The sequence below is a fragment of the Suhomyces tanzawaensis genome (genome assembly GCF_001661415.1).
Source record: "Suhomyces tanzawaensis NRRL Y-17324 unplaced genomic scaffold CANTAscaffold_3, whole genome shotgun sequence".
Taxonomy (NCBI): Eukaryota; Fungi; Ascomycota; class Pichiomycetes; order Serinales; family Debaryomycetaceae; genus Suhomyces; species Suhomyces tanzawaensis.
The window spans coordinates 919,262-933,913 of record NW_017963638.1 but is presented as its reverse complement, the minus strand read 5'-3'; the positions used below and the strand labels follow the sequence as shown (position 1 = coordinate 933,913).

At 45.3% G+C, this 14,652-nt stretch overlaps 8 protein-coding genes across 8 annotated transcripts; 3 read left to right on the top strand and 5 right to left on the bottom strand.

Annotated features, from left to right (window-relative positions):
- Positions 1–176: 176 nt before the first annotated feature.
- On the bottom strand, positions 177–938 carry CANTADRAFT_5673 (uncharacterized protein; the record flags this gene model as incomplete). Its single annotated transcript, XM_020210618.1, has 1 exon — positions 177–938. The coding sequence occupies one exon, from the start codon at positions 936–938 to the stop codon at positions 177–179; it is 762 nt and encodes a 253-aa protein (XP_020065116.1).
- A 194-nt stretch (positions 939–1,132) lies between these two features.
- CANTADRAFT_50722 (uncharacterized protein) lies at positions 1,133–1,510 on the bottom strand (the record flags this gene model as incomplete). The annotated part of the gene is made up of 1 exon (XM_020209863.1): positions 1,133–1,510. A coding segment is annotated over one exon (378 nt), but the record flags the coding sequence as incomplete, so codon positions are not given.
- Positions 1,511–2,283: 773 nt separating this feature from the next.
- Positions 2,284–3,600, top strand: CANTADRAFT_89589 (uncharacterized protein; the record flags this gene model as incomplete). Its single annotated transcript, XM_020211584.1, has 1 exon — positions 2,284–3,600. One exon carries the CDS (start codon positions 2,284–2,286, stop codon positions 3,598–3,600), a length of 1,317 nt encoding a protein of 438 aa, XP_020065114.1.
- Positions 3,601–3,776: 176 nt separating this feature from the next.
- On the bottom strand, positions 3,777–6,989 carry PIM1 (ATP-dependent Lon protease; the record flags this gene model as incomplete). The annotated part of the gene is made up of 1 exon (XM_020209697.1): positions 3,777–6,989. The coding sequence occupies one exon, from the start codon at positions 6,987–6,989 to the stop codon at positions 3,777–3,779; it is 3,213 nt and encodes a 1,070-aa protein (XP_020065113.1).
- Positions 6,990–7,450: 461 nt separating this feature from the next.
- CANTADRAFT_33233 (uncharacterized protein) lies at positions 7,451–8,779 on the bottom strand (the record flags this gene model as incomplete). The annotated part of the gene is made up of 2 exons (XM_020208500.2): positions 7,451–7,959; positions 8,104–8,779. Coding segments are annotated over 2 exons (1,185 nt in total), but the record flags the coding sequence as incomplete, so codon positions are not given.
- A 725-nt stretch (positions 8,780–9,504) lies between these two features.
- CANTADRAFT_49371 (uncharacterized protein) lies at positions 9,505–10,074 on the top strand (the record flags this gene model as incomplete). Its single annotated transcript, XM_020209698.1, has 1 exon — positions 9,505–10,074. One exon carries the CDS (start codon positions 9,505–9,507, stop codon positions 10,072–10,074), a length of 570 nt encoding a protein of 189 aa, XP_020065111.1.
- A 190-nt stretch (positions 10,075–10,264) lies between these two features.
- On the bottom strand, positions 10,265–12,397 carry CANTADRAFT_21255 (tRNA (cytosine-5-)-methyltransferase; the record flags this gene model as incomplete). The annotated part of the gene is made up of 1 exon (XM_020206675.1): positions 10,265–12,397. The coding sequence occupies one exon, from the start codon at positions 12,395–12,397 to the stop codon at positions 10,265–10,267; it is 2,133 nt and encodes a 710-aa protein (XP_020065110.1).
- Positions 12,398–13,385: 988 nt separating this feature from the next.
- On the top strand, positions 13,386–14,615 carry CANTADRAFT_21254 (uncharacterized protein; the record flags this gene model as incomplete). The annotated part of the gene is made up of 1 exon (XM_020206674.1): positions 13,386–14,615. The coding sequence occupies one exon, from the start codon at positions 13,386–13,388 to the stop codon at positions 14,613–14,615; it is 1,230 nt and encodes a 409-aa protein (XP_020065109.1).
- Between the last annotated feature and the right edge of the window lie 37 nt (positions 14,616–14,652).

Genomic DNA, 14,652 nt, shown 5'->3' with positions numbered 1-14,652 from the left:
TGATCTTCATGTCGATAGAGATGGCTCATAATGTAAGACTACGGAGAAAAAGGTGCTTGAAAAGTGGGATAAATACATTCCTATGAGTTATGCTACTATACAGATGGATTTATTTGCGTTTATGCTTGCCTCATAATCAATACAAGGATCTTAGATGCGATGGACGGGAATTCCCATCACCTGGCCTCGCCCACAAATTCCAACAATCTGCTTTTGTTCTTGACTAGAACGGATTCTTTGGTCTCCGATCTTTGAAAAAAGTTGGGGTCTGTGGTATTACCGAATAGTCTCAAGTGAGTGATTTTAGCATCCTCAAGATAATTGGCCTTTGCCATCACCTCAGCCAATCCCATTAATGCGTGAAAACAGCCTGTGAAATCACCGGAAATGGCGTGCAAACTGAGGACCTCACTTTCATTACGGTGATGAGATGAAGTGATCGACGTGGTTACTGAAGAGGGGGCTTTGGCTGGAGGGATTGATGGTGGTACCAATAGTGATAATCTGTAGTTGTTGGACTTCAAGGTGTACAATTGGTTCTTAGCAAAGTTATTCAACTTGGCATTCAAGATGAATGCAACAAACAATGCTCCACGGACGATTTCCTGGGCAGTTCCCACCAAGGAGATGAATCTATCGATGGATCCAGCCACCGGTGGGGAAACAGTGATGTCGTGGATTTTAAAGGTTTCCTTGATATACTGGACCCTTTCGGCATCAAAATATTCAGCTTCGGACGAGGATACCACCAACTTGAGAAACGTGCTGGAATTCACATCCTTCCTGAGCTTGTTGAGGTAGTTGGCTACCTTCTCGTCCTCGGGGATTTCGTCGTGGCTTGGCACATTTTTGACAGATTCTAAGCGCAACTTGGGGCCGACTTCCTCTACGGGAGCGGTACGCTTTCTCTTCCTCTTATAGCGGTCGTATGAGCTCATGTTCTAGGGGACTACAGCACGGGATTAGTTCAACCTCTATAGCGAATCGCACCTTATCGATGGTCGGGCGTGCGCAGCCCAGGAGCCCATCGCCATAAATTTTTCAGAGAAAAAGGCATCTGAACCAACTACAACAACAAAATGGCCAAGAAGGAAAAGGTTAGCAAGAGCGAAGAAGCCGGGGCTGAAGATAACTACGAGAAGAGATTGAGCGCGGTCTTACCGTTTGCCAAGCCACTTGCTCCAAAGAAGTTAAACAAGAAGGTGTTGAAGACCGTCAAGAAAGCCTCCAAGGCCAAGCATGTCAAGAGAGGTGTGAAGGAAGTGGTCAAGGCCTTGAGAAAGGGTGAAAAGGGATTGGTTATCATTGCTGGTGACATCTCCCCTGCCGATGTCATTTCCCACATCCCAGTTTTGTGTGAAGACACTGCTGTTCCATTCGTATTCATCCCATCCAAGGAAGACTTGGGCTCCGCAGGTGCTACCAAGAGACCTACTTCCTGTGTCATGGTTGTCCCAGGTGGAGGTAAGAGTAAGAAGAATGCTGACAAGACCGATGAGTATAGAGAAGGTTATGATGAAATCGTCAAGGACATTTCAGCTTTGGAGTAATTTGCATGTTCACAGTAGATACTAGTGTATCATATGCCGCGAGGGCGGATTGTACTTTAAATAAAATTTTACGAAATGCTTGTAGGGCTGGTTGAAGTACCGGCTATGGAGGAGGATCACCTCAGTGGTAAAAATGGTCCTGATCATTCAGCGGCGCCGTAGTGTGAAAAATGGCCAAACACTGACTTAGCGTTATCAACAGGTCTGTATTACGCTACGAGCGGACTTGATTAACGTACACCAAAAGTAGTGAAAAATGGACATTGACAAATATTCATCAAGGTTACTGACTACTTCCAAGGAAAGAGCACTCGGCAATTGAAGGATAGGTTTAAGGAACAGGCATTTACGTTGTAGATCTCACTAATTGCTATCAGGTGTTACCTTTTATTTTCAGATTAATTCTTCAAGGTTCGTGGCCCAGAACATACCTACACGTTTAAGTGATCATTAAGCACTTGAATAAACCCACCTTGGCCCACGTTTACCCTCCTACGCTGCTACCTCTACCACCAGTTACCATTCCCCCCCCCCCCCATTAGTTAGTTCAAGTCCCCCACAATCAGTCTGCACAGACTCGCGCGTATAGTGAATAATCCACCAGATCGATCAACACGAACCACTTGGCCCACCCCACAATTGGTGACCATAGCTAGTCTCCCTCACTGAAGACCATCACCCTATCAACTGCTGACTCAGCTGTGTTCATCCTCTACTTCCTCCATTTCGCACCATGTCTTCCACTGACTCCGTCACCGCCCAGGAGTACATCGAGTCTCAGGAGACCTTGGAGAACGAGGCACGCAGAATCATGCCTTATGACCCCAACGAGTGTACTTACCACCTGGGAGAACTCAGGCAGCCTGTTTTTGCCTGTTTGACGTGTTCCAGACAGAACAACAATACCCCAATTGGAGTGTGCTATTCGTGTTCTATACAATGCCATTCGACTCACGAGATAGTGGAGCTTTTCAGCAAGAGACGGTTCGTGTGTGATTGCGGCACCAGCAAGATGGGTGCCTCTACGAATGGAGCGTGTGGTTTGAGACAGCGTCAGGGTGGCACAACCCCAGAAGCCCCACGCTTGAGAACGGGTTCTGTCACCTTGCTCTCACTGTTGCCAGAGGCCAGGCAGTCGCTGGCATTGGGAAAGGCCGAAGATATCCCTTCGCTGTCAAACGAATACAACCATAACTTCCACGGGTTGTTTTGCTGCTGCAATAAACCTTACAACCCCTTAGAAGAAACAGGTAACATGATCCAGTGCTACTTCGGCTTCAATTGTGGCGAGGACTGGTATCACGAGGAATGCATCTTGGGTTACAAGAGAGGACTATTCAAAAAGGTGAAAGACTCAGGAAATATGCTCGACAAGTTGTCTCCTCCTGGCGAAGATGCAACAGATGCACCAACCACTTCCCCAGAAGACCAAGACGAAGAAGAGGAGGTGGATTCGGTGCCGCGATTTCCTGATCTCGATGATTTCGATCTGTTCATATGCTGGAAATGCGTGGATGCCTTTAAAGATATATTCGTCGAGTTGGCAAAGAAACCAGACATCGTATACACAGTTCTTCCTCATTTTGAAGAAGTGGGCTCGGTAGAGGAGTGGGAGAAAAAGTATGACGCGTACAGAGTCAAGAATGAGGACGACGAGCCCAAAGTGAAGAGAATAAAAACCGAAGCTGGGGCAACTCCTTATTCCGTGTTTTTGAGCAACGGATTCCGTGATGGTCTCACCGAATTGAACAAGGAGGTGCCCCAAACGTCTAGAATGGGCGAGTTTCTTGAGAATCATAAGTACCTATTCGAGGATGATCCTGTGTTTGAGCCTCCAGAGGACGACGATGATGCTTCCACTGGTTCGATATTTGATTTAGCTACTGACGCATTGCTGTCATTACCTAGAGAGCAGGCCATAGAGGGCCTACAGGCGTATGATAAAATCAGGTCTAAGTTGAAAGACTTCTTCAAACCATTTGCAGAGCAGGGAAAGGTTGTTACTGAGAAGGAGGTAAGGGATTTCTTTGGTTCAATGGAAAAGAAGTAGGAATGGTGTATGTGTATAGAGAAAAATGGAGTAAGATGAAGGATCATTCTTGTGGACGCAAAAATAGGTCCAGAAATTATCTGTGTGCTTATTACAGGTGTTCTTATACAGCCTGAGGCTCGTAATAATCAATATGTACAATGTAATGATGACTATTAACAACTCATTTCTCGTGATTACTTCTTCTTCAGGTTCTTCTTAGCGTCCAACTTGGAAAACTCTTCCTTCCACACGCTGTTTCCTTCTTGTTGCGACACCTTTGGGAAAATGACATCGAACACATCTTGGTACCATTCAACAGGAATAAACTTGACACCTTCCTTGACTTCTTCTGGGATCTCGTCAAGTTCATTTTCAATATCCTTAGGGAAGATAATAGTGTCACAGCCATATCTCTTAGCTCCCAAGATCTTTTCACGAAGACCTCCAACTGCAAGAACTCTACCAGTGACAGTGATTTCACCAGTCATGGCAATGGTTGGAGGCAAAGAGCGGTTGAGTGCTAAAGACACCAAAGAGGAAGTAAATGCTATACCGGCAGAAGGACCGTCCTTTGGAATAGCACCATCTGGACAGTGAACATGAATTTCAGCCGATTCAAAGAATCTGTTTTCTGGGTACTGTCTGACCATGTACAGTCTGGCAAATGAGTATGCAATTGAAGCAGACTCCTTCATCACATCCTTCAAACTACCAGTCACACTGATTCCTGAATGTCCAGTGCCAGAACTGATTGAGTTGGTAAGAATAGATTCAATGTAAAGTGCATCACCATTTCCTGAAGTGCTGTATGAAAGACCAGTAGCAACACCCGGTGGAGGAACGTCATAGACACGATCACGAGTGTAGATTTCAGGGCCAACGAAGTCCTTCAAGTTTTCAGTAGTGATTTCCAACTTGATATCATCTGGGATCTTCAATTTCTCAGGTTCCTCTTCAGTTTCTTTTTCAGCTTCCGTTTCTTCATTTTCTTCATTTTCTTTGGAGACCTCTGTTTCCTCAGCATCGGTCTTTTCCACAGTAGCAGTCTTTTCTTCTTTAATTTCCTTGGTCTTTGGCGCGGCAGGCTTGTCTTCAGACTCAGATTTTACGGGTTCCTTTGCTTCAGAAGCTTTTTCCTTCTCCTCAAGTCCTTCAACCTGCTCAACAATTTTCAAAGAAACCTTGCTGAATATTCTAGTGATCAACTTTTTGATGTTTCTTAAACCACTTTCACGACAGTACTTCTCAATTAATCTAGAAATAGTGTCGCTATTGATGAGGACTCTACCTTCATCCAAACCGGCTTTCCGGGTGGCTTCAGGAATCAAATGTCTTTTAGCAATTTCAATCTTTTCGTTGTTAGTGTATCCTGGAACGTCAATAATTTCCATACGATCTCTCAATGGAGCAGGAATATTGCCCAAGTAGTTAGCGGTACAGACAAACAAGACTTTAGACAAATCAACCTTGACATCAATGTAATTATCAACGAAGGCGTTGTTTTGCTCGGGATCCAAAATTTCTAAGAATGCAGAAGCAGCACCTCCACTTCTACTCAAGTCCAATTTATCGATTTCGTCAATCAACATCAATGGATTCGAAGTCTTGGCTTGCTTCAATGCAGAAATGATTCTACCTGGAATAGACCCCACGTATGTTCTTCTGTGACCTTTAACTTCATGAACATCCTGAATACCACCCATAGCAATTCTCACGTATTTACGATCCAAAGATTCAGCAATAGACTTAGCAATGGACGTCTTACCAGTACCTGGAGGTCCGGCCAAACATAAGATTTTACCATCAACTTTGCCACTAACTCTACCCATTGAGATAAATTCCAAAATTCTGTCCTTGACATCCTTCAAACCATAATGGTCACGGTCCAAGATTTCTCTTGCTTGCTTGACATTGAATCTATCCTTGGAGTAGATACCCCATGGAATAGAAGTTAACCAGTCTAAGTATCTTTCACTCACACCTACTTCGCTTGAGTGTTCACTTTGGTTGTCAATCTTGGATTTCTCAGCATAGTACGCTTCCAATGCTTCCTCAGTCATTTTCAAATGCTGGAGGCGTTCATCATACTTTTGAGTTTTCTTGTCTTCGGAGTCACTTAAGCCAGCACGCTTTTGCAATTCTCTGATAAATTCCTTAAGGAATAAACGTGTTTGGTGTTCATCAGCTTTGCTGCTCAAATTGTGAATTGTGCTTTCCTTAATCAGGTTCGCCTTAATCTCAACCTTCAATAACTCCAAAGCTTTAGATAATCTTGCTTCGACATCGAGCGACTCCAAAATATCCTGAATCTTCTTAGGATCACCATGAATAGTTGAACCAACGAAATCAGCAAACCTGGGAGGGTCATTCACCAAATCAGTGATTTCTTTGATTTGTAATTTTTGAAGAGGATTTTTACCTCCCATTTTACTCAAAAGGGTCTTCAATGCCTCCACCAATGACTTGATCTCGGTGGAAGACTTGTCAAAGGGGTCTTCCTTGACTGGCTTCACAGTAGCGTAAGAGACCTTAAGACCCTTCAAGTATGAAGTAGGGAAATTTTCCTCGTCCTTCTTAGCTTCTTCCGCTGGTTTCTTGTCATGTGGAGTGGACAAGCTCTCGAGTTTACATCTTTCGAGAGGGTAAGCCAAGACATTGAAAACACCTGGCCTAAGAGTGTTATGTCTAATAATCTGACAGTGAACACCAATGTCATAAACAGAGTCTTTGTTTCTGATCACGTCGGTATCGGCCTCACCTTGGTCCTTTACGTGGAACAAAACGAAGTAAGGCTCACGTTTGTCTATAATAGTGTAAATGGATCTGATAACTTCGGCGTCGGTGATATTAATTGCAAATGGCCTACCTGGAAGAGGTGGACGATCTTTCATGGGGATGGCCAATAATGGTGGGTACATGCCAGTGACTTCGTTTGGAACAAGTTTCTGGTCCTTTGGATCATCGCCACCGTTTGGAGGGGTTCCAGGAGGTGTGGGTGGTGCACCTCCAGCAGGTGCACCACCTGCCGGAGCTGATGGTGGAACATTGCTGCCCTCATTCTCTGCTTCGGTTGTCTCTATCTTGGTCTCAACATCATCATTCTTCTCGTTGTTTTCCTCCGGAACCTTCTTGTCTTCCTTCTCCTCCTTGTCTTTAGGAACTTTCTCCTCTGGGGCCTTTTCGGCAGGAGTTTCTTCACCTCCCTCCTTCTCCTTGGCTGCGACGCTGCCAAAGACATGCTCAGGCTTTATGATATGGGCATAATTGTCAATTTCATACCTTGAATTGAAATCGTTCACAGTGTACGTCGAAGGCAACGGTTTCAATGCAGTGGTGGCAAATCTGACACTTACGAGTGATTTCGACGGAAACCTCGCGAGGTTTTTTAAATGCTTCCCAGACCTCATGGATGCAACTGTCTTGTCTGAGAAGGTGGATGGCCAGAGTGGGATTGGGAAACAGGAATTAGTAATCTGCTAGATCGACAATGGGCGTCCTGGGAATTGGCGATAGTCGGTGAAGTCACGTGCGCCACCACCGCTCTTGCGACCGGAACTCACTTGTGGCTGTTGAAGGGTCTTGCTCGGCCGACTCTGGGAACTGCTGTCCGAATGGCGGGAAGACCAAAGTTGCGGAGTTGCTTCTAGGCGAAGCAGAAACTGCTTGTTATTGGGCATAATTTAAGGTCCCTTTTACGCGGTACGTTTACACCAAGGTTGAATATCTACTGCGTAGGCGAATCATCAGTGTGAAGACAGTGCTAGGCGTCTCAAGTATCTAATTGGGTCGTGAAGGTCGTTAGTATTATATCCTCTTATATACCGTGGCTTCAATCGGATATCTATGGGTATCAAGAAAGTCCTGAAAGTTAATCTATTTTGAAGATGTTTCTTTTCTTCTTTTTGACGTTCTCTCGTGGCAAAGGATCGTCCTCGGCAGCACGTTTCTTGGTAGATTTCAATGGACTATCCCCATCGTTCAAGGCAAAATTCTCATCCTGATAGTAGTTCAAAGAATTCAAATTCTCATCCTCAAGTCCAAAGCTTTTGGATTTCTTGTCGGCAGCCAAATCTATCTTAGTTGCATTTGACTTCCACAACTGTAACTTCTTCTTCCTTCTTTTGGTTGTCTCGTCATCGGATTTCATGCCCAACATCGTTGAATTTGCACTGGTGAAAGTATCTTCTTCTGTTACCGAAAACAGAGTCATTTTATGTTCAGACACCGCTGCACTGGAAGTTATCCTTTTGAGGGAGCCTACCTGGGGTTTGGCTCGTGAAGGGGTGAATTCGGGCGAGGCCGAATTTGAATCAGATGATTTATCAAAGTTTTCGATAAACGATTGCCTTGAAGGAGTTTTCAAAGGAGTACTTTTGGCTTCAATCGATGCTGGGGGTATAAGAGGAAGTGATTCATTCGATGATTTGTCAGTCTGTTCATGTTGCAACGAAATTTCCGAAGAAGGCTTCACTGCAGCATTAGTAGAAGTAAAGTTATTCGCCTTCAAATCATTTGCCACACTAGTATTCCCTTCAGATGAGGAGGGCGGCACTGACGTTTTTACTGATGTAGATTCCAGTACTGGTGGTTCGGTAGAAGAATCTTTAGTTTTCAGTAAATCTGCCAAGATGTCTTCACTTTTGTTTAGAGTAGATCCCGGATTCATCAACAAGTCAAACTGATTAATGTTCTTCGACGTTATATATGTTCTTTTAGGCTTTTTCACTCTGGGTGCCACAGGTGTCAAGATTTTGTCTAGTTTCAGGATTGGTTTTGCTATTCCCAATGGATTCAACTCATCGTGTTTGAAGCTGAACTTGGGCAACGTAAATGGCGATGGTATCGTTCTACTTGAGAGGATATTTCCTGGGCCCCTGTTGTAGATAACTGAGTCTTTGAGCGACTTTATTTGTGATTTCAACTTTGAGTTCTCCTCTCTCAAGGCCTCCAACTTTGCTTCTTGGAGCTTGATCTTCGTGGAGTGTTCTTGTTTGAGCTTATTCGTGTATAGCTCATAATCATTGACCTGAGTTTTCAATCTCGTGGCCTCGTTGGTGCCCTTGGCGGTTTTCTTGGGTGCTTGTGACAACAACACCACCTTTTGGATTCCAAGCATCACGAGATGTTTTCGTCTGTCATTCTGTCTTTGGAGCTCGGCAAGCTCATCTCTAAGCTTGTAATGGCCCAAGACCTTTTCCATCACTGCCATGTCTTGTTGTGATAAGTAAACAACACACGAGCGCGTTCATGTGATGAGATTTGATCTGGTGCGCCATAGTGAGGTGACTGCTATGGCGGGACAGAAGAAACGATTAGGAGCTGTGGAGCTGCAGAAAAATGGCTGAGGAGTTGCCAAACGTCTGTTGAACGTGACGGGTGTTTCTGAGATCAACCGGGCTAATTAGTATTGGCTTGTTGTTGTGTTGTTCCCACGTATACTCACAGTTGCAACATTGTAGATAATGCAAGTTCAGCAGCTAAGGGTACGCCGTCAGCTTGTTCCCTTGATGATGGTAAGGCCCTAAGGGATCAGCTGCTGATAAGATACCCGAAAGCTGACTCTGGCTTCAGAATCCAGAGCTATGTGTGATAATTGCACTGGTAAGGGCGATAGCCTTTCAGATAGTCACTGAGAAGTAAGGCCTCATTCCAGCTCCCTACCAGCCAGGCTTGCGGTTGGAGTCCCAAAGATCACTTCTAAGTATCCAATTTGATAAAGAACGTCTTGCTGTAAACGGCAGCTAAAACTTACCCACACCAGCTGCAAAATGGATTGCCCTGCATACAGACCCCATCTCACTCTGTTACAGTTTATACCTGGATCACCAAACCCAATAAAGGTACAGTCCAAACTACTCTACACCGGTAGTCCCCCACTTCAGTGTCAGCAACATGCCCAAGGAGAAAAAGCAGACTCGCCGCATGTCACCTCTCACAGTGTACCAGGCATGTGATAGCCAGTACACCAAGGGAAGAGCATACTACAGAGACAGGCTCTTGAAGTCCCCCCATCACCAAGTACTAGAGAGCAACAAGCAGATTCTGCTTGTCATCGACAGAGATGCCGATGACTTGGACAGAATGATCTACAGAAGAGGAAATGTGGTGCCTGCAGATGAAATGTTGGACTCCATTAAACCCTCGTCCATAAAGATCCCAGTCAAGTTCAGAGACGAGTTTCCGGAAGGCCACAACCTCCCACCCTCAGAACTCCTCAAGGTGCTACATCACTACGCAGCAAAGAAGTTCAGTGACGAGCCCCTAATGGCAAGAAGGTTCGACGAAACTGCCTTGCTTGCAATGGGAATGTTGGTGGAACAATGGGTAGACGAAGTAGTGGATGAAAAGGCAGTGAAACTCTATCTGGCATTTGACGAGACCAAAGTCATGAAGGAGGCGACTGGTCAAACGGATCTGGACGACCAGGCTGGCGAGACTGACGAGAACATAGAACAGGAGGATGTGTCTTCTGAGAATGAGGATTCTGAATAGGGACGTACGAGGCTGCGATTCTCAATACAATAATTCAGCCTATTCCACTGATTTTGGTCAAGTGGTTTCTGATTACAGCTCCATAGCGATAGCATGTCAGTGTTACCAATGTGGCGAATTCTATTCACTTTTCGATGTGTACATTTAATGATTTACGACTTGATTTAATTTACATGGCCACTGATCAAATCTAAGCTTCAGTGGCTGGCTTTTCCGAGCTTTCGGTTTCGACGGCTGGAGTGGCTTCGGTTTCAGTAGCAGCACCTTCGTCTTGGGCAGACTCAGGTTCAGTAGACTCGCGAGCGGCTTTGACAGCTTCAAGCTTCTTCTGGTAAATAGCTTCCTTGCCTTCATCCTTGGATGAGGTGGAAATTCCAAACACTCTGTAAAGTAATTCGTGAGTATCCTTCTTGTTGACCATAAGGTTGACATTGGACTTACCCTTCCATAAAGGCAAGAACAAGTTTTCTAAACCTTCGCCTCTGTTAACAGTCAAAAAGACACAACCTTCGGACATTTCGTCCAACTTGGCAGAGAATTCAGCATCAATACCAGATGTACGGATATCGTTGATCTTTGGGAAAGCTTCAACAAACAACATTTCCAACAACTTGAGGTTACAAGTCAATTGTCTGTTGGTGCCCAAAAATGGCTTGATGGTTTGCAACGATTCGTTTTGGACTCTCCATGGACAGTTACCGGTGTCGTTTCTTTGGGAAACGAATAATTTGATCCCAGCATGGATGATCTTAAGCTTTTGCTCTTCGGCATCAAGAATTCTCTTGAGAACTGGCGACACGTAATAGATGGTTCTTAACGGTTCACCAGTGGCATTTCTCACCAAGGTACACTCACGGGCGAAGGATTCGGAAATGTCATAGAATGGCCAGCACTTGCTCAATTGTTCGTGGTTTTGGTCCAAGAAAATGAATGGCTCCTCGTTGGCATCTCTAGGCATCTTTTCCTTTCTTTGTGGGTGGTGCTTGAGGGCAGGTTGTTGAGGCTTAGCTGAGTCTTCAGTCTCTACCTTTTGCTTCTTGGAAGCCTCTTCGGCTTCTTCTTCGCCAGATCTTTTGGTAGAGCCAGCAGGGTCGATCTTTTCAAAAACGGTGATGAAAAAACCACCAGTGTTTTGAAGGTGGGGGTAGACCCTCATACAGTTCTCCAAGTTGAACTCTTTGGCTTCTTCTTCAGTTGATGGGAACACAGACTCGGCTATTCCCTCAGCTCCTTTCTCTTGGATGGTCATGTCCTTGGAGAACACCTTCCAGTCATTGAGACCCTTGCGTCTGATCAAACCAGGCAATTCGTCGTCACAGTTGACAAGTCTGATTTGCTTGCCCCATCTTCTCAAGGCAGCAGCAACCACGGCTTCGTTCTCAACTGGAGACAACGAACAGGTAGAGTAGACCAATCTACCACCCTTCTTCAACAATTGCAACCCTCTGTTCAAGATGTTGACTTGCAAGGTGTGCAAGCCCAAGGCATTGTTGACGGTGAAGTCCTTCCACACGTTGACGTTCTTTCTCATGGTGGCATCTCCCGAACATGGAACATCACACAAGATTCTGTCGAACTTCAAGAAGTCATTGCTGCCCTTCAACTTCATTCTTGGGAACAACTGGGCATCATGGTTGACCACCATGAAGTTGGCAGAGTTCAATCTCTTGACCTGATGGACCAACATGTGGGATCTCTTGTAGTCCGAGTCGTTGGCCAACACAAATCCAGTAGGGGCTTGCTGCTCTTCTTCAGCGTGCAAAGCTTCGACCAATTGGGCAGTCTTGGAGCCTGGAGCGGCACACATGTCCAACACGTTGTGGTGAGGCTTGATGTCCATCAACAATGGTGGGATCATCGACACGGCTTCTTGTCTGGAAATGTTTCCGACCTCAGTCTCGATCACCAAGAATCTCTGGGTGTCAGCAAACTCCTTGTTCTTTCTGATCACACCCTTGGACACGTCGATCTGCCAACCGAGGTTGCCTGGGTAGTACGCCAAGTTCTTTGGCTGCAACTTGACTCCTTCGAATTCAACATCTTGCAACTTGGCCACATGGTTCTTGGTGAAGATGTCGTTGATTTCGTTGGCATGGGCCCTGGAACCGGTGATACGGAAGGTCATAGGTAAGTTCTCCTGACAATGCTTCTTGAAGCTGTCCCACTCGTCTTCGGGGATGATGTTCATGGCCTTGTAGTAGGTTTCCCATTTCTCATTCTCTCTGACGGCGTCGGTCCAGGAGGCGTCTCTGTCTTGGACGCCACGCTTGCCGAAATTCTTTTTGTCGCCGCCCTTGTTGTTTCTAAAGTTCCTCTTGCCCATGTTGACTACTTGTGTGCACCAGCTGTAGGTTCTTGATAGGAGCATGCACACGAGGCCACCCGATTTTTTTCATATCTTATACGCGTCCTGCACACAGCCGGGATGCCTGCGAAGAGCTTCTGCCAGTGCCTCCGCTGTGCCACGGAACCAGTCTGGACTGTTGCAGCCCATGGACGGGCTTTCACGTCTACGAAGTATTCCAGAACTGTTGATGCAGCCCATGCACCCCAACCTCCGTAATTTATATCAATTTGGGCCCATTCTTCTAATTGTACTTCCCGCAAATATCGATGCCCGCCTAGCCATCCCTCACCATGCAGGACACACGCATATCTGTGCGTTTTGGCGATAGTCACGGTTTGAACCTGTCGTAGGCTGCCGTTAAGCCACCAGCAATTTCAGGTCCCAAAAATCGGTTCTTGCCCTTCAACCACACGGAATACTTCAACTTGCCGTACCACCCAAAACTGGCCTGTTTCCAGCCACTTGCACTCTATTTCCTGCGACGAACCGAGTAACCGTCGGTCCATATCGGTATCCCCAGATTCACGTGCACCTGCCACCACATTCCACATCATCGCCACAAGCCGTCTGTTTCTACCCACCACACCCAAATGACCTCCAAGTGGAGACTACGATTTGGTGCAGTAAGTATATCACACACTCTCTCGTGTGTCAATAGCGGTGGTCTCCGTTTGGTGGACTTGCACAGGATGGATATCTCCGATGCCATTATGGGATATATCTTGTGACCACTATGGATATTTTGCATGGAGTCTCTCTCGAGCTTGGAGTTCCTCTCTTGGAACCATGAAGTCCTACCGAGGCCTCTATTCATCAAGTCTTGATATTGAAAGTTTCCCTTGGAGTTCCATCAAGGAAGTCCCGAGATTCACTGTTGAGTACCTGAATGGAGCACAATTCAAAATCAAGCCCAGACTTCCCTCTCAGATATCCATGGAGCTTTAGCCATCATAATGCCGTCACTATGCCACCCCCCCTTCTATTTTTCTGTCATACTAACCCACAGTTCGGTGCCTTCGTGGGCATATCTGCCTACAAACGGCTTGAAATCCAAAACAAGTACAATCCTGGCAAAGTTCTAGAGGAGTACGTCCTCAAAATCCCCGCCAGTCTCCGCCCCGAAGAGTACTTCCTCATCACTGCCTTGGTCATGGTGAACTGTATCAAGTGGGTGATTTTTGGAAGGCTTACCCCCAACGAAATCCAGTCGCTTCGAGACAAAGTCACCTACACAATATGGGAATTTTGCTTTGGGTTCATGATATTCTACTGCAAGTGCTTTGCCCTTGATTTCACGTTGATCCAAAGCGAACTCTTCAAGTTTGCAGGCTTATTTCTATGCGTGCTACTTTTGAAGGGCTTTCATCATCTTTCGGCAGAAAGAGTTTCTTCCATATTCCCGTCCTCAAGGTATACCCACTATGCCACTAGCCGACAGATCAAGTACATGGGGTTGCGCTTTGCCCTTGGTTTGTGCTTGTTAAATTTCATTCACGGACTATTATTAGTCCGTTTCATCCACGAAGTGAGTCAAAGATATAACGCTACCTTCGTATCCAAGTTATCCAGGCCAATTTCAGTACCTGCCCCAGTCTCAGTTTCCAAGACCTCAACAATCTACATCGAGGATAATATTCTTTTGGCGATTTTTGGATTTGAAATCCTTTACATGTTTCCCTTAATCGTATTGACTACCATCAAGTTTGCAGTGAACTTTTACGAATACTTACGATTTGAATCCCAGTTGTCAGCACATTTCGGAGAGGAAGACGAGGAAGGAGAAGAAGACAACTATGACCAGATTATTTGGAAGGAGAATAAATTGAAAATCATTTATGTTAGTCAGTTCCTCGTAAACTTACTCAGGTTCTTAATGATTGCATTGTTCTCATTGATATTCCTATACGTCTACACATTCCCATTCCATATACTCCCATCATCATACTCAAGTTTCAGGATATTAATAGATAATACCAGGTGTCTTGTAAACTTCAAGAAGAAACAATTTGCTCTCAAAAAGTTACAAATTCCATCAGTGCCTGGTGACTCAGTTCAATGCATTATCTGTTATGATATGATGAAGATCAACACGGAGGTAAGACAATTACGCTGTAATCACAGATTTCACTACAGCTGTCTCAAAAACTGGATCGAGTATTCATCATCTTGCCCAATTTGCAGAGAAAAGATCTGAATTGGTTTCATTCTACCTAGCCCTGTTGCTTACTAAT